Below are 25195 nucleotides of genomic sequence, written 5' to 3'. Positions count from 1 at the left end.
AAACTGGAGCAATTTTCCCTGCAGATAGTCCCTAAGCCAATGCATGTAACCTCTCTGTGTTTGCTTCCCCACCAGTAAAATAAGGATGATTATATGTACATATAATTATAAAGGTCTTTAAGAGCTATGGAGGAAAAACTCTTCATAAGTATTAACTACATGATTATTATTGTTTTTGTTTGTTTCTGTGTTCGGATAGACTATCCTTGGTGTTACAATTCATCCTTCTTATTATTCATGTGTCCTTGAAAGCTTTTACTTACTGAGTATTCTGCTGTTACTAATTTAAAAACTGATTACCCTTAATTGCTATTTTAATTGCATGGGCTGGAAGATACTGCACAAAAGAAAGAATTTACTCTAGGTGGTTTGTTTCATCTTCTCTTTGTGCTAGAGATGACCCTATCTCGTCAAGGCAAAAAAAAATTCTATAAACCCTATACACAACACCATGCTCCAGGTGTTTCTCACCCTTCAAATCCCAGAAGCTTGGACAGGATATCAGGGGAATCACTCAAAATTGCCCTGTTCTGTTCATTCCTTCTGAAACATCTGGCACTGGCCACTGTCAGAAGACAGGATACAGGCATAGATGGACCATTGGTTTGACCCAGTCTTATGTTCTTATATTTTCAAATAAAGTGTAGTAACAATTAGGTCGATGTAGCCAAACTAAGTACAGCAAAGGCCAAGGAAGGGCATTATTTCAACAGATCATAGAATATCAGGGTTGGAAGGGACCTCAGGAGGTCATCTAGTCCAAGCCCTCATCTAGTCCAAGCCCCAGATGATGCAGCAATACCTGAAATTACCACTGCCCTTGGATTTTACTCAGGATCTCTCTAAACCACCATGGAATCTGGGTGCTTCAGCCTGGATACCAAAGAGAGCTGCATGTAGCCCAGTGTTTGTGCCAATCGAGCAGATCTCAGTTACATTAGCTGTTCATTTGCCATTTCTACTACATTCATTTTGTAGAGTGAGCACAAGTGTAGTCAATTCCATTATAACCGTAAAACAGAGGAACTTTTTCCCTTAAACGTATTTAGCTCCTTATAGAAAATTTAATCTCTAAAACTTAAACAATAGGGATAAGCTGCATTATATGTTCTACAGCTCTCAGTACAGAATTAATCCTGAAGTCACCTGGGCCATTTTCTTAGAGTAGCTTCTGCACAAACTGTATTTTCTCCTCCTGACAGGAACATCAAGCATCTTTGCCATCCAAACAGTGGCAGCCAGAGTGGATTTTTTTAAAAAAGTAAAAAAATTGTTTTCACATGCTACAAAAAAAAAAAAAGAAAAAAAAGCCAGCGGCATCCAGAGATCTGTATATTTGTGGGGGGGTGGGCAGCACAAGTATTTACACAAAATAAAATAACGTCTACAGTGACCTAGAGGCAGTAAATAACCTTATGTTTCATTGGCAAAACCCAGTGTGCATCAACAATTGTTTGAAGTTCTGCAGTTGGCATACTGAGCTGTTTTTCACTCTGTGATCCTCTGAGCAGTATTGAACCACAGACACAGGAAAGAAAGGATAAAGTGACTCCACAAGATGAGAAAACAGCTACCTTTACTTAGGCTGCAGTCCTACAGGTATCTACCTAAACTGAAGATCAAATGCTGAGTGCAGCAGTAGATAAACAGCACATTTTCATATTTTTCTTTCTTTCCTTTTTTTTTTTTTTTTTTGGTACTGTAACAAAACTGCCAGTCCAGCTAGGGGCACCATGATAAGCTGGATTCAGACAATTTGCCCAAAAGAACCTGTATTCATACTGCATCCATGGATTGCATCAATCTTAATTTCTTTTGCTTCGCTCAGCCACTTTCTGTTTCTGATACATCTGGTTGGCTGGGCAGCAAATGGATAGCTCACATTTTACAGATCTAGCCTCTATTGCAGGTTGGTTTTCTGTTGCATTTATTTATTTATTGGGGGGGCAGCTTTCTTATGTAAATCAGATAACATTTAAATGGACTCCATGTTATTGTTTGGCCGCTGATATTATGACGAATTTAACCAGGATACTTTTTTTTTTTAGGTTTCACTAATGAAGAAATCCAGTTGTGGTCCAATGTCACCAAAACATTTCAAAATTCCTTATATATTAGTGTTGTTTGTACACTGATTTGGGTGTTGTGAAGGAATAGTGGGTCAGCCCCTGATCTCACATCAGTTAAATTCAGAGTTATTTTGTTGCAGTCAGTGGAGTTTTTATGGATTTGTTACTGGTATATCAGAAAAACAGGAACTATGTCCCTGCTCCAGTTTAGAACCTCTAGAATGCAGCTCAGATAGGACTGGGAGAGTTCAACTCTCATTACATTATCAAGTCTCTAAACACCCCCAAAAAGTGTGAAATGCCAGGACATGGCAGCTAAGCTAGTACAATAAAGGGAGCTGCTGATTTACATTTGAAAGTAGTGGAGGCAACAGACTGGTTCCCATTGGCAACATTATTCCCACACGTAGGCATCCAGGGAATTGAAGCATTACTGTGGGCTTTCCCCAGGTGAAGGAAGGACTCTAGGAAAGAAAATAACTGCTCTTTTGTCTTCTCACTTAAATGGGTTGTAAACTAGCAAAGACCCCTGTGAAATGCAGTAGGTGTCTAAAAAGCTTTTTGAGTAATATTGTCAAAGCAAAGCAATCCAGACTTTATCAGTATTCTGGAAAAGATGCAATATTGAGATGTATCTGGGATTCATTCCAAGGAGGCCTAAATTATACCTTAAGCTAAAGGGGACTAAACAAGTGTGTCTTGCAGTAAATCATCTGCAACCACTTCTATCAGATGGCTATGTAATGAGAGAAACTAGGTATGGTGAGACAGCCTTGCAAAGCAAAGCAACTAGCAGTGGAAGAGCTGTGTGCATACATGAGGAGCGGGGAAGAGCATAGGATTAGGTTTTGCTGTTTTTATACAGGCAGTTATGGGATTTGGCAGAAAATGTATCTCTTTGAGGAATAATCAAGTGATAACAGTTACGGTGTCAGCCCCTTAGGGGAAGTTGACAATTAAAGCCCATGCTTATATTTCCTGTATTCTGTATGAAGCTTCTGAACATTGTATAACTGAGCTGAATATGACCTAAGAAGAGCGTTTCTAGTTCAGCTACAAAGTCCTAGCGGGCATTTCTCTCTTTATCAAGAATTCATTTGTTAATCTTCAAAGCATTTTATAGATAAAACTGGAATTACTATTTCTCCTTACCTAAATTGGACTCCGCTACTTTCTGGATGCCATGTTGGCCAGTGAGACTATTACTGTGTTCACCTGGGTTCTTAATATATTATTCACAAAAATGCCACCTCCCCTGGATCCTTCTCTAAGGTCATCACTTTTCCTTTTCCCAGAATTTCTCTGGCTCACTGTGCTACAAACACCATCAAGGAGTATTTGAGATGTCTGAAAGAACTCAGTAGACATGACTCCTAGTCCTCTGCTCTAACCCCTAGACCCATCTCTGGCAAATATGGCTTTGTACACTGCGCACTGTAACTTACACTGGGAAATTGATGCTATTGGACAGGCAAGTGTGTAATACAAGCTAGATGGCTACCATAAGGCAATTATAACTCATGACCTAACTATGGCTCATTATAAGCCAATTTGGACACTTTTTAACATGTAATGTAGTGAATGGAGAGTCTTGTGAGACTTGCTGAGTCGCTAATGGGAAAGACACAATTGGAAATACAATACGTTTGAGTCCAAATGTCCTATTTTAAAAATGAGGCGCAGCAGACTAAGGAGGGACTCACTGGCAATATAAAGTTAGAAACTAAGGCCCAGAGTTTTAAAGGTATTTAGGCTTTGCTGTGCTTAGCACAGTTAGTGGGATTTGGGCTCCTAAGTGTCTAAGTCACTTTTGAAAATAAAACTTGGTTCCTAAACCAATTAAGTGTTGCAATGCTGAGCACAGCAAAACACCTAAATAGCTTTTAAAAACATGGGCCTGAGTTAAATGTGTCACTTTATTGAGGTTTCTCCTGAAAGCCACATGCACTGACTTTCACTAAACCCTGGAAAAATTCAGCTTCTCCTCCTCCTACCACAAGTCATGTCACCCCCTTGCTTCCAAATCTCCTATTTATCTCATATTCAGTTGTCTTTAGAACTACCTCACCAGAGAGGTTGATACTGCACTCTTGAGTGCCTCTGACTCTCATTGACCTCAGTGAGCATGGTTGGTATGTGGCAGGGAGGGGGTAAGAAAGAGGCATCTGATTTGATTCTCTTCAGCCCATCTCATACAAATGGGTTTGTCAGCTAGTTTTTCTAATTAGAGCCTGCGCTCCTGAGACATGTCACTTTGAAGCTGTCTCTCTTGTGTTTTATTATTTTTCTTTACTATCCTTTTACTCTAGTGTGGTTTCTTGCATAGTGTGAAAACATAAAAAACCCAAACTGATTATGGAACAAATTCAGTAAGAATTTTGACAAACTATTTTTTTTTGCTTCATATGGTAGGTGCCTTGCAAAATCTTGGCCATTCTCCTTCATTTCTTCTTCTTGAGTGCTTTTGCTTGGATGCTGGTGGAAGGATTTCATCTCTACAGCATGGTGATCAAAGTGTTTGGGTCAGAAGAGAGCAAACATTTATACTACTATGGGATTGGATGGGGTAAGTGTTTAATAATCTCTTCCTCATCTCTTTAAACTTGCAATAAGAGCTCATGTATGGATCCTGGCCACCAAATTTATATAGTGTAGAAAAAACTAAACTTTGGGAAAGCATTAAATAACATGGTACAATGTGATTTTTATGTGATGTGCCATCTCTCGTATTAAAAGTGTCTCTAAATAGACAAAAGAAGGAAGCAGCTGTAACAGTGATCACAGTCTGTTTTGCATATAGCAGGTCTGTTAGGTAGGAAGATGCATCACTTTTCTGACCATACTTTGAAGTACATAGATCCTAATCCAAATCCCATAGAAGCAAATGGAATCAACTGCTTCGACTTCTCTGTGAGCTGGATCTGATCCTTAGTCATAAAGCCAATAACAGACTAAGTGGGGCTCTTGCAATACCCACGTGTTCTATTTCTGGTTCTGCCACTTACTCATTCTGTGACATTGGGAACATCACCCTGTACTCCCCTATTTCCCCACCTGTGAAATGGATATAACAGTTCAGGAGATTTCATTAGCTGTTGATTGTAATACACTTTGACAACCTTATGTGAAAGGTGCTACATAAGAACTCAGATTTAAGAATAAAAATGTGATTGTAGGATTCAGGAATACTGAACAGGGCAATTCACTACTTTTCAAATGCAGGATCCAAAATATGAGCTGCGTGCATGGCAAAGTGAATAAAAACAGCCCACTACGCCTATCTTATTCAAAACTCTTTACACAAGACAAAAGATATCTTGCTCTCATTGTTTTGGAGACATGTGAATGATGCTTGGCAAAGCTCCACAATTAGAAGAAGAAAAGAAAGTGATATACTGGGACAAAAGGAGGCGTGAGAAAAGATAACAAAGAACAGAATACCTATATCATTATGGATAATTTCAAAAATATTTTAAAACAGGCATTATCTTTTCTCCACTGATTCATTTGGAAGCTGACTCAAAACCAATTATAACAATAATACAAACCTGCTACAGTCATAATTGGAATATTTAATACCTGTTCCACGCTGCAGGCCTTGGCAGTAGCAATGCCATTCATTTACATGTTTCAGCTGCTCCTACTTTACATTTTTTCAGCATGACCTTTTTATTCTGATCCTCGCTTTCTTTTCCTTTTAAAAAACCTTTTTCTAATGAATTTTCTTCAAAGTGCCTCTGGATACACAGTCTTGGGTAACATGGTCTCTCTCCATCATATTGGGGGAGAAACTCTAGATTAATTAGTTAAGATTTCCTCTCCCTCTGCCCACCCCCCCGTTTTGCCTTGGTGAGAAAGGTTAGATATATCAAATCCATTTATAGCTTTGTCAGTTGCCAATCAGTGACTTTGTTAGGTAAGGGAAGTCCTTGGAGAAAACAAACACTCTTACTGGTTGTTGGGGCAGTTAACTCTCTTCTTATCATTCTCCAAATGATCTTTAATTGGCTGCACGAGCCATGACTCCCACCACCACTTGGTTCCACTGCCAGTGGCCAATGAATGTTCCTCACTGGCCAGTTTTTATGGTTGGGTGAAAAAAGAAGGCAATTAAAAATTCCAAGCAAAGCTGTCAAACTTCTAGTCAATCTTTTGAAAATTGCTTCATTTCGCAAATGTTCTCAGTGGTGCTACATTGTCTCTTCCCTCCTCTCCCCATGGTTCTATAGATTCACATAATGATAAAGAAACATGGAATCAGTCACCCCAACTGGAACATTGGTTAAAAACAGAACTTTGCTGCATGTTGGACACTGGATCTAAGCTGAATTTTTCTAGGAGAAATAAACAAGAAAAGAGACAGAAAGGGAGAAATCTTATTCTTTTCCCTTTTCCTAACTGATCTAAAATGAATTCAACAATCAGGAAAACAAATTCAGAGAAGGTTCTTTTTGAGTTTGACTCTGCAGGTGAAATATGAACCCTTGGGATAAGAGCTCTGAGAGAGAGGAGGGTCTGGTTGAATGCAGTACTGCATTAAGCCATTGACCCTGAATTTCCATTTTCATTCATGTTTGACCTGCTTGTCTAAAGACTGTTTATTGCTGTTACCTTTTCCACTTTATAAATTATAAACATACAAGCCTTTTGCATCTTGAAATTAAACTCACTTTGCTACTTGATCTGGCTGTTAGTGGACTGCCCATATTGTAACTGATTTGAGGGGAAAGTCTGCACTCCTCACAGCAGACGTGTTAAACTTGTTGAATTTAATTTAACTTAGGGCTGGGAAGATATCCCCCACTGTACCTTCCTCCTACCTCCTCTGGAGATGGTGAGATGAATGTGAATGAACAGGACTGTATTGACTAATGACAACTGTGCAAATCACCATCTCTCCATGCCAGCATTCTATGAATTAATGTCATGTGCAGACTTATGGAATGCATCCTTCAATCTGATTGGTTTAAATTAGTTGTGTTCCTTAAAGAGTGACAAATTTACATGCCTACAATGCCACTCGTGCATCTTACAGCTGCTTTTTTCCAAAAAAGTTTTAAAGCTGTCTTACAGTGCTGTCAGCAAAGTCCTGTGAAATATTTTCAGAGAAACCAAAGAACCACCAAGAAAAACTCCCCCATTTCAGAGTGGTAGCCGTGTTAGTCTGTATCAGCAAAAACAACGAGGAGTACTTGTGGCACCTTAGAGACTAACACATTTATTTGGGCATAAGCTTTCATGGGCTCGAACCCACTTCATTGGATGCATGCAGTAGAAAATACAGTAGGAAGATACATATATACAGTATGTGAAAAGATGGGAGTTGCCTTAGCAAGTGGGGGGTCAGTTCTAATGAGACAATTCAATTAAAGTGGGCTATTATCAACAGAAGAAAAAATCACTTTTCTAGTGGTAATCAGGGTGGCCCATTTCAAACAGTTGACAAGAAGGTGTGAGTAACAGGAGGGGGAAATTAGCATGGGGAAGTTAGTTTTTCGTTTTTTGTAGTGACCCATCCACTCTTGAGTCTTTATTCAGGCCTAATTTGATGGTGTCCAGTTTGCAAATTAATTCCAGTTCTGCAGTTTCTCATTGGAGTCTATTTTTGAAGGGTTTTTTGTTGAAGAATTGCAACTTTTTAGTCTGTTGTTGAGTGTCCAGGGAGCTTGAAGTATTCTCTGACTGGTTTTTGAATAATTCTTGACATCTGATTTGTGTCCATTTATTCTTTTGCGTAGAGACTGTCTGGTTTGGCCAATGTACATGGCAGAGGAACATTGCTGGCACATGATGGCATATATCACATTGGCAGATGTGCAGGTGGACGAGCTCCTGATGTGGTTAGGTCCTGTGATGGTGTTCCTTGAATAGATATGTGGACAGAGTTGGCAATGCGGTTTGTTGCAGGGATAGGTTCCTGGGTTAGTGTTTTTGTTGTGTGGTGTGTATTTACTGGTGAGTATTTGCTTCAGGTCGGGGGGCTGTCTGTAAGCAAGGACTGGCCTGTCTCCCAAGATCTGCGAGAGTGAGAGATCGTCCTTCAGGATAGGTCGTAGATTCTTGATGATGCGCTGGAGACGTTTTAGTTGGGGGCTGAAGGTGATGGCTAGTGACGTTCCGTTACTTTCTTTGTTGGGCCTGTCCTGCAGTAGGTGACTTCTGGGTACACCTTCTGGCTCTGTCAATCTGTTTCTTGACTTCAGCAGGTGGGTATTGTAGTTTTAAGAATGCTTGATAGAGATTCTGTAGGTGTTTGTCTCTGACTGAGGGTTTGGAGCAAATGCGGTTGTATCTTAGAGCTTGAATGTAGACAATGGATCGTGTGATGTGGTCTGGATGAAAGCTGGAGGCATGCAGGTAAGTATAGCGGTCAGTAGGTTTCCGGTGGTGGTGTTTATGTGACCATTGCTTATTTGCACTGTAGTGTCCAGGAAGTGGATCTCTTACGTGGACTTGTCCAGGCTGAGGTTGGTGTGGAATGAAAATTGTTGAAATCCTGGTGGAATTCCTCAAGGGCCTCTTCTCCATGAGTCCAGATGAAGATGTCATCAATGTAGTGCAGGGATGTTAGGGGAGGAGAGCTGAGGGGTGTGTGTGTGTGTGTGTGTGTGTGTGTGTGTCTCTGTCTGTCTGTCTTCCCACTGTATTTTCCACTCCATGCATCTAATGAAATGGGTTTTAGCCCACGAAAGCTTATGCCCAAATAAATGTATTAGTCTCTAAGGTGCCACAAGTACTCCCTGTTGTTTTCCCCCAGTTCAGGTTTTACTACAAACTTATACCAGGTTTACTGGGGTTCATAGCTCATTTGTGTGAATTTAGGCCTAATCACAAGAAAGCCTGAGCTAATTTGTGGTTTGGGTTTGAAATCACATGAGATTTGCAGGTTCATATTCTTTCTGTGTAGAAAGGAAGTTTTGGACTGAGATTTGATTTGAGATGAGATTTTTGAACCCCTAATGTCAGAAATGCAAATCCAAATGGATCAAAATGTAAGAAAATGTTCTTACAAACTGTTCGGAAGTGAAACAGGCAAGTGTCACATGGTTCTTGTTTGAAGAGGCTTTTAAAAACATCTATTGCTATGAAGTATAAGGATATGAATCTCATTCATCGGGGAATTGGCTTACAGCATAAGCTTTGATACATTAATTAACAAACAATTCATCAATAACTATTGCTTGAAGATATATTTGTCTGTGATTTGTATGCATAAGACTAAAAGTTTAGCCTTTTTTTTTCCTGCTCCCCTATGCTTAATATTAGCATTTATTTTTTATAAAGTGGCAGTGGTCTGCCCAGTAGTGTACCTAACACAAGGAAAACCATGGTGTCCAAGTCTGCAAACACTTATCGTTGCTTGACAATAACTCACATGAGTGTACCACTGGCTTTAAATATTGCATTGTGCCCTAGGCTATTGCAGTGTGACCTGAAATACTGCAGTATGAGTGCAATAATTAGCATTTATTTAGTAATAGCAATGTGGCCTAACCTATTGCAGTGCATACACAATGACTTCTAAATAAATGCCTTGAGTGGTATTTTGAATAGAGGTTTGTAGGATTAGGCCCTGGGCCTAGGAGCTTGCAGCATAACTAGACATCCAACACAAAATTCACTAGGGAACAAATAGTAGAAGGTTCTATATAAGAACAGGGCCTTTGTGCCTTTTTTCTAGTGGTGGTGTTCTTGGCAGCTAGAGTGTACGTCAGACGTGTTGGCATGCATTGACTGTCCACAAATCCCACTGAAGTGTAGCTAAGACTCAGGCAGACAGCAGATAAGAGCGCATCCAACAATGATAAATTCCCTCACGAAAATTTGCACTGAACATTTTTTTTACAGGTAGCTCAGTTTCAAAAATGGGTAGATTTTGACTGCCAATCCTAGAGTGTTCTGAGACAAGTGAAATCTTCCCAAGGAATGTAAATGTCATTACAAATCAGGCTGCTAGGAAACTGTTTTGTATTGCTTTACAGAAACCTGAATTTGAATTGGCAGTTGGGTTTTCTTAGTCACATATGACATCATGTCATTGCTGAAAATGTGTCAAAACAGTGCTGAAATAATTTAACTAGTCAGGTGTATCCCAGGTTATTTATCACTTGATGAATACCAGTGGGTACTTTCGTAGTATGTGCTACTACCATTTACTCCCTGTAATCTGGCTCTGCTATCCACTGAGTTGATAATGAATGCTGCTGGTTAATGGATCTCAGCACATTAATAAAATTTAAAACTGTGTGTGGGTAGTGTGTCAGAACTACAGAAACTACAGTAGACTGTAGGAACAGATAGGGAGGTTTAATGCCAAAGAAGAAAGGGAATCCTATTGAAGTAACTGCTACTTGAATTAAGGTGGGCATGCTGCGGGAGATAATAGCTTTTATTGGACCAACTGTGTGTGTGTGTGTGTGTGTGTGTGTGTGTGTACTATTCACATTGTAGTCTCTCACTTCCATACTAAACATATAGGGCCATCAAAGGGACAGGAGTGATGCAAATGACACCTGGGTCTATCAGTTGCTAACCCATATTATTGGCATCTTTACTTTGTATGTGGCTGGAAACGTTTAATTACACATCAAGCCAGTCAATACTGCCTTCATTTGCAATGTGGTAATGGTTCTGTACGCTCATGTATTAATGCACATAGAGCTTCAGTATGAGCTGTTAGTTCATGAACATGATGGAGGTACAGTGGGAGGAAATATATAATTGATGAGGGGTTTACACTTCTTAATCAAACCCTCTCAGCTCTGGGAAAAGACACTGGGCTCTGAAATAAGTGTTTGATGAACTGAACTCTGGTCATACTTGTACTGGAAACATAAAAGCAGAGTCTCAAATGGATCTCTATTAGTCAAAAGAATCACATTGTGTTATTTCTCCCTCTCTCCCCACAGCAGCTGCCCTTTCTTTTGCTGGGTGATATTTGCTTCCTTGACTTCCATTTGGGAGCTTCTTAGTGAGCAGGATAACTTAATACCAGAAAACGTTTCTAAATATTGCAACAGGATTCAAACAAAATACTCATCTCCATGAATATTTACTATAGAAGCCATAAAGGTTTATCTCTTCATACAAATCTGTGTTCAACTGTAGAAGCATAGCAAATGAGTCAGTGAACCTCTTTTGACCACTGCAATGGAAACTAGCTTGTTGCCCTGAGACATTTGTGTATATGAATTTCCTGATGCTTGATAGCTCTGGCCAGTTTTTCACCAACTGGAGCATGATACTGACCCAAAATGAATTAAAGCTATTGAAGAGGATGTCTCATCTCAGACTAGTCAAAGCAGGTTGCCCCTGTCGTCTTCATTCAGAACAACAAACCTTGATGCCAACTCTGCCCACATATTTACACCAGCGACATCACAGAACCTAACCAGATCAGCCACATCACTGGTTCATTCACCAATATGTCCACAATGTAATATACGCCATCATGTGCCAGCAGTGCCCCTCTGCTATGTACATCGGCCAAACTGGACAATCCTTCCATAAAAGGATAAATGGACACAAGTCAGATATTAGGAATGGCAATATACAAAAACCTGTAGGAGAACACTTCAACCTCCCTGGACACACAGTAGCAGATTTAAAGGTAGCCATCCTGCAGCAAAAAAACTTCAGGACCAGACTCCAAAGAGCTTCAGTTCATTTGCAAATTTGACACCATCGGCTCAGGATTAAACAAAGACTGTGAATGGCTAGCCAACTACAAAACCAGTTTCTCCTTCCTTGGTGTCACACCTCAACTGCTAGAAGAGGGCCTCATCCTCCCTGACTGAACTAACCTCCTTATCTCTATCTGATTCTTGCCTGCATATTTATACCTGCTTCTGGAAATTTCCACCACATGCATCTGACAAAGTGGGTATTCACCCACGAAAGCTTATGCGCCAATACGTCTGTTAGTCTATAAGGTGCCATAAGACTCTTTGTTGCTTTTTTTCAGTAAAATGAATTCAGCAAAGAGACAAGTTACCAAATGTTCTGAATCATCTGAAGTCTGTGTGTATTATCATCAGTCCAAAAAGTGCTAGAATTACTTTGATACCTACAGTTGTCAGTAATTCACAAGATGATGGATTCTAAGAAGATACTACCTTTAAAAATAGCTAGAGACTGGTTAGAAAAATGCTCTGTTGCCTTGGTGATTCAGGATAACATACAGAGATCAATATATCAAAACTTTCAAAACACCTTCCCCCTCCCACCCATTTGTCAGACATTGATGATATCGGTTGTTGTGTGGGAAGTTACTGCAGTGGAATGTTGTACTTAACCCGTTCCCAGCATTGCAGGCAATTTCCTTTCCCTTCAATTACTATTTAGAATTGGGCATTTAGTTTCCATCCATTTGAAGGTTGATTATTTGCTGTCACTTGGTTGAGTTAGACCCAGAGCCTCCTCTAGGGCTGGGATAACCCAATGGGAAAAAAAAAAAATCAGATTAAATTAACTCTACTCCTGCTAAACAAATTAAAGAATATACTTTCCCCAGCCAGGCAGTAACTCGGTCTTTCCAGGAGCTTGAAATAAATATGCTGCTTCTTTGAGTAGTGTCCCTATGTGCACCCCTGTGCCTCTAATTGGAGATTTTTGGTAGCAGTGTCCATTGAGCCTGCGCATGTCCTCTCCCTCCCTTGTGGCTATCTAGCACTGCACAGATGAATCCCCCTCACAACCGCCCTCCCAATTAATGAGGTGATTCTAGATTCTACCAAAGTCATCTAGCAGACACCAGCCTCCATTGCATCAACCAGCAACAGAGCCAAAAATAAAAATAATAATAATAAAATATTACATCCCTCCCAAAGAGGCAGACTTTGTTTCAGCATCAGCAACACAAATCCATCGTAGGGGATGTGGTTAATGCATGAAGCAAGCAACATAATGCCAAATTGACCCCATACGATCGGGCTTGGCAAGATGGTGTATTTCTCGGCAATATTACAGTTTAGCATCACGAATTACCAAATTGTCATGGTCAAATACAATTTCATTACTTATGGGAAACTCAGTGCATTTCTGGAACATTTACTGGAGACACAAAAGGAACAGTTTCAGACTATTCTTAGGGAGGGTCAGTTAATAGCAGACTGATGCTAGAGACAGCACTGGATGTAGCTGACACAGCTGCCCGCCTGGTCTCCATGACAGTGGTGCTGAGGCAGGCTTCTTGGCTACACCTTTAAGGATTGCCCAAAGAGCTGCAAAAGACTTCTAGTTTGAAGGGCCCAAACTCTTTGTGGAGAAGACAGATTCTTTTCTCCACATCCTGGAGAATTCCTGGACCACATTACGCTCCCTGGGAATCTACACTGAGGAACAGGAGAGAAGATATACCTCTCAGCCACAGCACAAGTTACCATCTCAGCACTGTTACGAGCCACAGTGTAAGAGGACCATGGCTCAAAAGCAGAAGCAGTCCGCACCCCAGTCCAAGACCTCTCAAACCACCTCTGCTAAGCACTTTTTACAGGTTGGTTGAGGGCCTGAACAATTATACCTTGCAACATCAGCTGCCACCTACCTTCAGAAGTCACCTTGCCCTACTTCACAGCAGTTGGGAGAATATCACCTCTGACAGATGGGTCCTGAAGATAATTTTGAAGAGTTACACCATTCAGTTAATGTCCTTTCTCCGTCCCCCTTCCAGGAACCTACCTCATCAGGAAATATATCATTTGTTATGCCTAGGGGCCATTGAACCAGTCTGGTGCAACTCAGGAGCAAAGGGTTTTACTATCATTATTTCCTGATCCCCAAGGCGAAGGGAGGTTGGAGGCCCATTCTAGATCCAGGGGCATTAAACAAATACAGGAAGGCACAGACATTCAAGATGGTCATGCTAGCAGCCATTATTCCAGCTCTAGAGCAAGGAGATTGATTTCCAGCCCTCAACCTACAAGAAGTCTACTTACATATCTCAATATAACCATCGTACAGGAGATTTCCTATTGTTTACCTTTGGGGCAGGACCATTATCAGTACAGACTGCTCCAGCCAGGGTATTCTCCAAGGTTCTCTTTATTGCAGCGGTGCACTAACCCTGGTACAGCGATTGTAGTTTATCAGCACCAACCTTGATGCAGTACAAGTGAGCGCATTCCTCCCACTACACAGACTCATCGCCCTGGGATGGATGCCTCCCTAATAGGCTGGGGAGCTCATCTACACAATCACAAGGTTCAGGGCAAATGGCCTTCCACAGAAGGCATTACTGAAACTTGGTGGGATAATACACACGACTGGAATGTTGGTGTGGATGGGTATAGTTTGCTCAGGAAGGATAGACAGGGGAAAAAGGGAGGAGGTGTTGCCTTATATATTAAAAATGTACACACTTGGACTGAGGTGGAGATGGACATAGGAGACGGAAGGGTGGAGAGTCTCTGGGTTAGGCTAAAAGGGGTAAAAAACACAGGTGATGTCGTGCTGGGAGTCTACTACAGGCCACCTAATCAGGCGGAAGAGGTGGATGAGGCTTTTTTCAAACAACTAACAAAATCATCCAAAGCCCAAGATTTGGTGGTGATGGGGGACTTCTACTATCCAGATATATGTTGGGAAAATAACACCGCGGGCACAGACTATCCAATAAGTTCCTGGACTGCATTGCAGACAACTTTTTATTTTAGAAAGTTGAAAAAGCTACTAAGGGGGAAGCTATTCTAGACTTGATCTTAACAAATAGGGAGGAACTCGTTGAGAATTTGAAAGTAGAAGGAAGCTTGGGTGAAAGTGATCATGAAATCATAGAATTTGCAATTCTAAGGAAGGGTAGAAGGGAGTACAGCAGAATAGAGACAATGGATTTCAGGAAGGCAGATTTTGGTAAGCTCAGAGAGCTGATAGGCAAGGTCCCATGGGAATTAAGACTGAGGGGAAAAACAACTGAGGAAAGTTGGCAGTTTTTCAAAGGGACGCTATTAAGGGCCCAAAAGCAAGTTATTCCGATGGTTAGGAAAGATAGAAAATGTGGCAAAAAGACCACCTTGGCTTACCCTTGAGATCTTGCGTGACCTACAAAATAAAAAGGCGTCATATAAAAAATGGAAACTAGGTCAGATCACGAAGGATGAATATAGGCAAATAACACAGGAATGCAGAGGCAAGATTAGAAAAGCAAAGGCACAAAATGAACTCAAACTAGCTATGGGAATAAAGGGAAACAAGAAGACTTTTTATCAATACATTAGAAGCAAGAGGAAGACTAAGGACAGGGTAGGCCCACTGCTCAATGAGGAGGGGGAAACAGTAACGGGAGACTTGGAAATGGCAGAGATGCTTAATGACTTCTTTGTTTCGGTCTTCACTGAGAAGTCTGAAGGAATGTCTAGTATAGTGAATGCTTACGGGAAGAGGGTAGGTTTAGAAGAGAAAATAAGGAAAGAGCAAGTAAAAAATCACTTAGAAAAGTTAGATGCCTGCAAGTCACCAGGGCCTGATGAAATGCATCCTAGAATACTCAAGGAGTTAATAGAAGAGGTATCTGAGCCTCTAGCTATTATCTTTGGGAAATCATGGGAGATGGGGGAGATTCCAGAAGACTGGAAGGGGGCAAATATAGTGCCCATCTATAAAAAGGGAAATAAAAACAACCTAGGAAACTACAGACCAGTTAGTTTAACTTCTGTGCCAGGGAAGATAATGGAGCAGGTAATCAAAGAAATCATCTGCAAACACTTGGAAGGTGGTAAGGTGATAGGGAATAGCCAGCATGGATTTGTAAAGAACAAATCGTGTCAAACTAATCTGATAGCGTTCTTTGATAGGATAAAGAGCCTTGTGGATAAGGGAGAAGCGGTGGATGTGATATACCTAGACTTTAGTAAGGCATTTGATACAGTCTCGCATGATATTCTTATAGATAAGCTAGGAAAGTACAATTTAGATGGGGCTACTATAAGGTGGGTGCATAACTGGCTGGATAACCATACTCAGAGAGTAGTTGTTAATAGCTCCCAATCCTGCTGGAAAGGTATAACAAGTGGGGTTCCACAGGGGTCTGTTTTGGGACCGGTTCTGTTCAATATCTTCATCAACGATTTAGATGTTGGCATAGAAAGTATGCTTAAGTTTGCGGACGACACCAAACTGGGAGGGATTGCAACTGCTTTGGAGGACAGGGTCAAAATTCAAAATGATCTGGACAAATTGGAGAAATGGTCTGAGGTAAACAGGATGAAGTTCAATAAAGATAAATGCAAAGTGCTCCGCTTAGGAAGGAACAATCAGTTTCACACATACAGAATGGGAAGAGACTGTCTAGGAAGGAGTATGGCAGAAAGAGATCTAGGGGTCATAGTAGACCACAAGCTTAATATGAGTCAACAGTGTGATACTGTTGCAAAAAAAGCAAACATGATTCTGGGATGCATTAACAGGTGTGTTGTAAACAAGACACGAGAAGTCATTCTTCCGCTTTACTCTGCGCTGGTTAGGCCTCAACTGGAGTATTGTGTCCAGTTCTGGGCACCGCATTTCAAGAAAGATGTGGAGAAATTGGAGAGGGTCCAGAGAAGAGCAACAAGAATGATTAAAGGTCTTGAGAACATGACCTATGAAGGAAGGCTGAAGGAATTGGGTTTGTTTAGTTTGGAAAAGAGAAGACTGAGAGGGGACATGATAGCAGTTTTCAGGTATCTAAAAGGGTGTCATCAGGAGGAGGGAGAAAACTTGTTCACCTTAGCCTCCAATGATAGAACAAGAAGCAATGGGCTTAAACTGCAGCAAGGGAGATTTAGATTGGACATTAGGAAAAAGTTCCTAACTGTCAGGGTAGTTAAACACTGGAATAGATTGCCTAGGGAAGTTGTGGAATCTCCATCTCTGGAGATATTTAAGAGTAGGTTAGATAAATGTCTATTAGGGATGGTCTAGACCGTATTTGGTCCTGCCATGAGGGCAGGGGACTGGACTCGATGACCTCTCGAGGTCCCTTCCAGTCCTACAGTCTATGAGTCTATGAGAAGTGACCTTCCATATTAGTCTTTTGGAGCTAAGGACTGTCAGGAGTGCCTGTGCACACTTTCTGCCTTTCATCAAGAACACCCACACAAAAGTCATGATGGACTTAATATGACCTTGATGGTTTTCAGAAATCACCAAGAGGTGCCAGATCTCTCTCCCTCTGCGCAGAAGCACTCAAACTTTGGAACCGGTGCATCCATCACAATGTTCTCATCTCAGTTTGCTATCTACTAGAGATACAGAATGTGACAGCTGACAGTCTCAGTCGAAATTTTTGTCACAACCATGAGTGGGTACTGAACTCAGACGTCCTTCAAGATATATTCACCCTTTGGGGAACCCTTACTATGGATCTCTTCGTTACTTACTGGAACAAGAAATGTCCTCATTACTGCTCCAGAGCTGGCCTAGGGAAACATTCACTGGGAGATGCCTTCATCCTCCAATGGGATAGGGCCCTCTTTTACGCCTTTTCCCAGTTTCCACTTCTATCCAAGGCCCGGTTGAAAATTCAATAAGATAATGTGAGAGTTATTCTGATTGCCCCTCCTGGCCATGACAAGTCTGGCTCCCTTACCTGAAACAAACAAAGTAATTCTAAGGCCATATCCCAAGTTTCTCCCTATCTTCTCTGCACTTTTCATATGAATCAACAGATCCATCTCCCTGTTTTTTAACCCTGACCACATTGTGACAACAGGGAGACAATTCTGCATATGCTAGACATTAGAAGGACACTAGCATTCTACTTGGACAGGAATGAGGATTTTACAAAATCCCCTAAACTCTTCATTTCATCCACAGAAAGATCCAAAAGCTCTGTGATATCTGCTCAGAGACTATCCAAATGGGTTTCTGGTTGCATTAATCACTGTTATCAAGGGCACTACCTGCTTCTGTCCAGAGTCCATACACACTCCACGAGGTCAGTTTCTACCTCGGTCACATTCCTTAAAGATATCCCTGTCTCAGTAATCTGTAGAGCAACGACTTGGGCCTCTGCCCATACTTTCGCAGAATATTATGCGATCACAGAAGATTTGCCTCCCGACGCCATCTTTGACTCCACAGTACTCTGTGCAGTAACAGACTCCACTCAGAAGTCCCAGCCTCCAGTGGTGGGTACTTCTCGAGAGTCATCTACAGTGGAGCACCCATAGGGACACTACTCGAAGAAGAGGAGGAAGTTACTTACTTTGCAATAACGATGGTTCTTCAAGATGTGTCCCCCTATGGGTGCTCCGCAACCCACCCTCCTCCCACTCTACTTTGTAGTTCTCTATAGAGCTCTGTGGTGGAAAATGAATTGAGGGGGGTTCGCCCGCACAGTGCTAGATAGCCTAAAGGGAGGGCACATGCAGGGGCTCAATGGACACTGCTACCAAAAATCTCTGATTAGAGGCACACCACAGGGGTGCACATACGTCTATAGTAGAGCACCCATAGGGTGACATCTTGAAGAACCATCGTTACTACACAAGGTGAGTAACTTCCTCTTTCACTTTTGGCTGATGCTGCTTCTTTCTCTGTAAAGGTCATATTTAGCCCTTTAGAATGAAAGAGCAAAAATCTGCCTTACGTTTTCTACAGGACAGCCTCATTTCTACCTGTTGCTTTTTTCCTCTACATAGAAGAAAGTCCAAAAAAGTGGCTTGAAGTTTTATAAGTAGTTTTTCCATTTTAAATTGTATTAGGCCTGGTCTACACTATGAGTTTATACTGAATTTAGCAGTGTTAAACCAAATTAACCCTGCACCCGTCCACACAATGAAGCCCTTTATATCAATATAAAGGGCTCTTAAAACCGATTTCTGTACTTCTTCCCGATGAGGGGAGTAGCGCTGAAATCGGTATCGCCATGTCAGATTAGAGTTAGAGTGGCCGCAATTCGACAGTATTGGCCTCCGGGCGGTATCCCACAGTGCACCATTGTGACCGCTCTGGAAAGCCATCTGAACTCGGATGCACTGGCCAGGTAGACAGGAAAAGTTTTGCGAACTTTTGAATTTCATTTCCTGTTTGCCCAGCGTGGAGCGCTGATCAGCACAGACTGTATGGGAGATACTGGATCTGATCGCTTTATGGGGAGACAAATCTGTTCTATCAGAGCTCCATTCCAGAAGATGAAATGCCAAAGCATTTGAAAAAATCTCCAGACAGAGGCCACAGCAGGGACTCAACACAGTGCTACGTGATAAGCGTAACAGAAAGCCAAAGAATCAAATGGACACTCATGGAGGGAGGGAGGGGGGACTGAGGACTCCAACTATCCCACAGTTCCCGCAGTCTCCGAAAAGCATTTGCATTCTTGGCTGAGCTCCCAATGCCTGAAGGGTCAAAAACATTGTCCCGGGTGGCTCAGGGTATATCTCATCAATTTACCCCCTCTACCCCCGGTGAAAGAAAAGGGGAAAAAATCATTTCTTGCCTTTTTTCAATGTCACCATATGTCTACTGCATGCTGCTGGTAGACGTGGTGCTGCGGTGCTGAACAGCAGCATCCCCTCCCCTTCTTTTCCTGATGGCAGACGTGCAAAATGGTGGAAAACCGTCCTCATCATCCCATGAGTGCTCCTGGCTGGCCTCGGTGAGGTCGGCTGGGGGCGCCTGGGCAACAATGGGAATGACTCCTGGTCATTCCCGGCAGACGGTGCAAAAGGATTGAAAACCCTCCTCATCATAGCAACTGGGGGCTGAGCTCCATCAGCCCCCCTGTTTCATGTCTAATGAAGATTCTGTACTCCCTGGACTATCATAGCAACAGGAGGCTGCGTTCTTATCCCCCCCCCCCCCCTTATTGTCCTGCCTGGACTATCATAGCAGCAGGAGGCTGCCTCCCTCTCATTTTATCTCACTAAAAAATCAGTGTTTCTTATTCCTACATTCTTTATTACTTCATCGCACAAATGGGGGGGGGCACTGCCACGGTAGCCCAGAAGGGTTGAGGAAGGAGGGAAGCAATGGGTGGAGTTGTGGCAGGGGCACCCCCTAGAATGGCATCATCATTTCTGTGGGATCTCTGGGGCTCTGACCCGAAGCGGCTGTGCTCCCTGGTTCTCTAGTACACTTGCCCCATATTCTAGGCAAGACTGACTCTATTTTTAGACAAAACATAAAGAAGGGAATGACCTGGGGTGTCATTCCCACTTTTGTCCATGTGCCCCCAGCCAACCTCAATGAGGCCAGCCAGGAGCACCCATGACAGCAGCAGATGGTACAAAAGAACTGATAACCGTCATCTCATCGCCAATTTCCAATTGCAAACAGTGCAAAATGACTGGTAAATGTCATCGCCAATTTCCAATTGCAGATGGTGCTATAGCTGGTAACCGTCTCTGCTACCTTGCAAAAGCAAATGAATGCTGCTGTGTAGCACTGCAGCACTGCGTCTGTCAGCAGCATCCAGTACACATACGGTGACAGTGACAAAAGGCTAAATGGGCTGCATGGTTGCCATGTTATGGCGTCTGCCAGGGCAATCCAGGGGAAAAGAGTGCAAAATGATTGTCTGCCGTTGCTTTCATTGAAGAAGGATTGAGTGACGACATTTATGCAGAATCACCCGTGACACTGTTTTTGCATTGGGAGCTTAACCCAGAATTCCAATGGGCGGGGGAGACTGCAGGAATTATGGGATAGCTACCCACAGTGCAACGCTCCAGAAATCGACGCTAACCTCAGTACATGGACGCACACTGCCGAAATAATGTGCTTCGTGTGGCTGCATGCACTCGACTTTATACAATCTGTTTTTAAAAAACGGTTTATGTAAAATCAGAATAATCCTGTAGTGTAGACATACTCTTAGTGTGTCAGAATCATAAAGTGCATAGAAACTAAAGTATACTGTAGGAACAGATAGGAGGTTTAATGCCAAAGAAGAAAAGGGACGCTATTGAAGTAACTGATGCTTGAATTAAGGTGGACATGGTAGAAGAGGTAATATCTTTTACTGGAGAAAGAGACAAGCTTTCAAGCTTCCACCAAACTTTTTGTTGGGTCCTTGACTTAAGGGTTGATCCTATAATCCCTATTTAGGCAAAACTCCTATTGACTTCAATGTGAGTTTTGCCTGAGTAATGATTGGAGGATTGTCTGTGCACAGATACCATACGAATAGGTTGTGACTTGATGAAGTGATTTAGATTAATCACTGACCCAAACTGAAAATGAACTTAAATTGAACCTTGGGATTCCAACATTTGGGATAACCTTTTTTCTCTCTAGCAATTTCCTTGTCCCAGCTGAGAGTGGAAACAGAAGTGCCAGAATACTATGAGACAGATAGTTCACACTAGATTTTCAGCCCAAGAAGTTCAGATACCATTTGGGTGACATCTGGGTGCTTATCTGAACTGAACCAAATGTCCTGAGGCTGACCCATCCTTGCTTATTCCCCAGAAGTCCAGAGCTTGAAGCTATGTTGCCGTGTGGGCCCATACTCACTTATTAATATGCAGTGCTGCATAGCATGCACTGATATTACAGAGGTGTGCATGTTGCGAATGCCATAGCTTAGGTGACTGACTCGTGTAGTACAACATCCTGTATCTGATGCTGCACTTCCTAATGTAAAGCTCATCACGTCACATCATACATTTGAAAGGTTGGGGTAAGGCTGGTGAACATGTTTATAACACCTCAACTGAGAAAACAGTCAAATACTGTATAAAAAAGCATAACTGGCATTTTTATATGGATGATAAATAGTACTAGCACTGCATTAGCACTTCTGCTATTGTGTTCCTAGAATTAACTATTATGAGATGTTGTCTAAGTCCTACAGCTCATCTGCAGTTTTTACTCATAAGCCAAGGATTGAGCAAATACCTTTAATATCTTTGTGTACTATATTATCCATAGGAGTGTTCCAGTCCAGATCAAATCTTGTGACCTCATCAGGCTAAATATGTTTGATTCCTGCCTTTATAGAATGTCTCAAATGGTTGGTTCTTCAGAGAACAATGTTTCTTTCATGGTGGTAAATTTCTAATTTATTTTAGATGCTAACCTCCACCCCCATCTATCTTTTAATAGCCTGTTACTGCAGAGTAAAGACACATGCTGCACTGTAGGCTGTAGACCATTTTACATTCATTGAATTAACTGTTCTTGTTATCCAAATGACTGCACTACACTTCATCTGTATAAGTTTTATTATCTTGCTAGGGAACTCTGTATTTAATTTTCTTCTTCACTTCAGATTAAAATTGATAAATAATCAAGTTAAATCCTGTGACTCTCTGAAATTTGCCTTGGAAAACAGGCAGGCTAGCATCCTGAGGGATAGGAAGCACAAATACGTCTTGTGTACCAGACAGAGTATTGACATGTGAAGGCTGTTAGCCCTGGGAAGAAAACTCATGCCACAGGATTATTAGCCAGTGGCAAGCAACTTACTGTTATTTTTATTACCATAGCACCCAGGAGCTCCATTCCTGGACCAGGACTTCATAGTGCTAAGTGCAGTGCAAACACAGAAAAGAAAGACTGTCCCTGCCCCCTTAGGCTGTGTATACATTCAGTTAACTGGGTTTATTGAGTTTGACCACCGCGCCTAGCCTAGGTGTGAGCAGTCACACTACAAAGCCATACCCATTACTGGGCTCTCAATGTTTCTACTCTTGCCTGTGTGTGTGTCTATGAGCATATCCCATGGTTCTCTGTGTTGAGATGCTCTATGGTTCTTTTGTGGTCAGTTGTGGGAGAATTTGTCCTTTTCTTCTGGGGGAAGTGTGGGAAGGGCATTGGAGGACCATCAGCAGTCAAGTGATCTACCACACCTCCCCGCTACAAAGTGGGTGGGTTTCAGTCCAAGTTAAAGTGGACCTCAGATTCTACCTGAGTCCCGAGCCAGGTCAGTTAGCCTGGTCTTCAGGCACTTCCAAACCCAGGTCAGTGATTTTTCTCTGTAGATGGTGGGGCTAGGGCGGCCACTTAGGACTAAAATCTGGGTAAGTGGACAGCTTAATTGTGCAGTGTAGACATGCCCTTAGCAGGGCTGGCTCCAGGCCCCAGTGCGCCAAGCGCGTACTTGGGGCGGCATGCCGTGGGATGCGCTCTGCCGGTTGCCAGGAGGGCGGCAGGCGGCTCTGGTGGACCTTCCGCAGGCGTGCCTGCAGAGGGTCTGCTGGTCCTGCGGGAACAGCAAGCGGCAGAGTGCCCCCCGCGGCCTGCCGCCGTGCTTGGGGCAGCGAAATGGCTAGAGCCGGCCCTGGCCCTTAGTTAGTTGTATTTGAAACAGTAAAAACCTGGGATTTTGTCTTTGGGGGGGTTGTCAAGAACATGACTTAGGTAAGATGATAGGGGCCTCAATTCAGCAGATCACTCAAACATGATGGATCAGGGCCATGTACAATTGATTGTTCTGGGTATCACACATTAGTAAACAGGGTTTTCCATTGTTTAAAAATATGACTGTCTACAACAATATTTTAGACTTTAGAATTCACATTATAATATGCCACTTAGTAGTTCATGGGCCTAATTCTGCTCTCATGTGCACTGATGTAAGTCAGGAGTCACTCCACCCTGAAGTTATTCTAGTATAACTCTGAAGCAAGCACGGTTACTTGCTGACTGTTGAATATTTTTGTCATTGATAAATATGTATTGTTCCTGGCAATGAACACTTAAGAATTGAAACACCTCTGCCTAAAACTGCATGTTTGCCTTCTGGAAATGTCCTATGGAATTTAATTGGGATGAAACCAATAAGGTTCTACGGAAAATAATTTTAAAAGGTTTTGTAGAAGTTACTGCAAAACTCCATAGGTTTTATTACTGAATTATTTCCCTTCCATAGATTTTTTTTTAAAAAACATCTTATACATCCTGTTCTTTAGTAAGTATATGGTTATTAAATCAATAAAATAATTTTTAAAGCCACCCTATTTTCACATCATTTTCTATTTGCTAGATGGGACATTTATAGGGGCCTGACAGACAATCATTTGCTAGGTAAAGCGTTCCTGCTTTACCGTGTTCAAAACCGTTGGCAGCAGAAACCTTGCTTCCTTTCTAACTACTAGCTTGCAAAACTATTAAAGTGGCACAACAAGACATCATTATGCTCTAGGCTAGCTGCATGCAGTTACCATTGAAGGTAGAAGGACCGTTGTCTGAATCTGTGTATTTCTTATGTAGTGTTGTCAAGCATTCCCTGCCTCCCAGCAGTAATGATAGGAAATGTAATTTATTTACTTTAAGCAAATATATCTCTCACGAGAAATCTTTCAGTGCTATCTCATACATTCATATTAGGAAACATACCCTCTTGGGTTTCAGAGTGGTAGCCATGTTAGTCTGTATCAGCAAAAACAACCAGGAGTCCCCTTATGGCACCTTAGAGATGAACACATTTATTTGGGCATAAGCTTTTGTGGACTAAAACCCACTTCATCAGATGCATGGAGTGAAAAATACAGTAAGCAGAATATATATTATAGCACATAAAAAGATGAGTGTTGCCTTATCAAATGGGGGGTCAGTGCTAACGAGCCAGTTCAGTTAAGGTGGAAGTGGCCTATTCTCAACAGTTGACAAGAAGGTGCGAGTATCAGCAGAAGGGAAATGACTTTTTGTAGTGACCCATCCACTCCCCCCCAAAAAATTTGATAGCGTCCAGTTTTCAAATTAATTCCACCCCACACTTGGTAAGGCAACTCCCATCTTTTCATGTGCTGTAATATATATTCTGCTTACTGTATTTTTCATCCATGCATCTGATGAAGTGGGTTTTAGCCCACAAAAGCTTATACCCAAATAAATTTGTTAGTGTCTAAGGTGCCACAAGGATTCCTAGTTTTTTATACCCTCTCAGGGCATCTGAATGGGATCGTAACTTGGTTCAATTTATTCAAGACTCTCTCTCACCCTACCCATTTCTGAGGCTCAAAAGAGCCTAGAAATGTCAACATCCAGTTACTATCTCCATGCTAATTGTGAACCTCCTGGGAGATTTGACTGTTTTCTAGGACTATTTTTGGAGGCTTGGATTAGGATCATTGACTCGGTATGTAGAAAAGCCTGAAGAAGAGCTCTGTGTATGCTCGAAAGCTTCTCTGTCTCGCCAATAGAAGTTGGTCCAATAAAAGATATTATCTTACCCCCTCCCTTGTCTATGTAATGTAGCTGCA

At 41.9% G+C, this 25195-nt stretch overlaps 1 protein-coding gene across 2 annotated transcripts in view; it reads left to right on the top strand.

Moving 5' to 3' along the window:
* ADGRD1 (adhesion G protein-coupled receptor D1) overlaps positions 1 to 25195 on the top strand; it is a 249784-nt gene that overhangs the window by 172587 nt on the left and 52002 nt on the right. For both annotated transcript variants that reach the window (XM_050923502.1, XM_050923503.1), the window contains one exon: positions 4482 to 4635. In XM_050923502.1, coding sequence (XP_050779459.1) covers positions 4482 to 4635 — 154 coding nt within the window. The remainder of the gene's footprint in view (positions 1 to 4481; positions 4636 to 25195) is intronic.

Source organism: Gopherus flavomarginatus, chromosome 15, assembly GCF_025201925.1.
Source record: "Gopherus flavomarginatus isolate rGopFla2 chromosome 15, rGopFla2.mat.asm, whole genome shotgun sequence".
Lineage (NCBI taxonomy): Eukaryota > Metazoa > Chordata > Testudines > Testudinidae > Gopherus > Gopherus flavomarginatus.
This window is presented reverse-complemented; position numbering and strand designations above follow the sequence as displayed.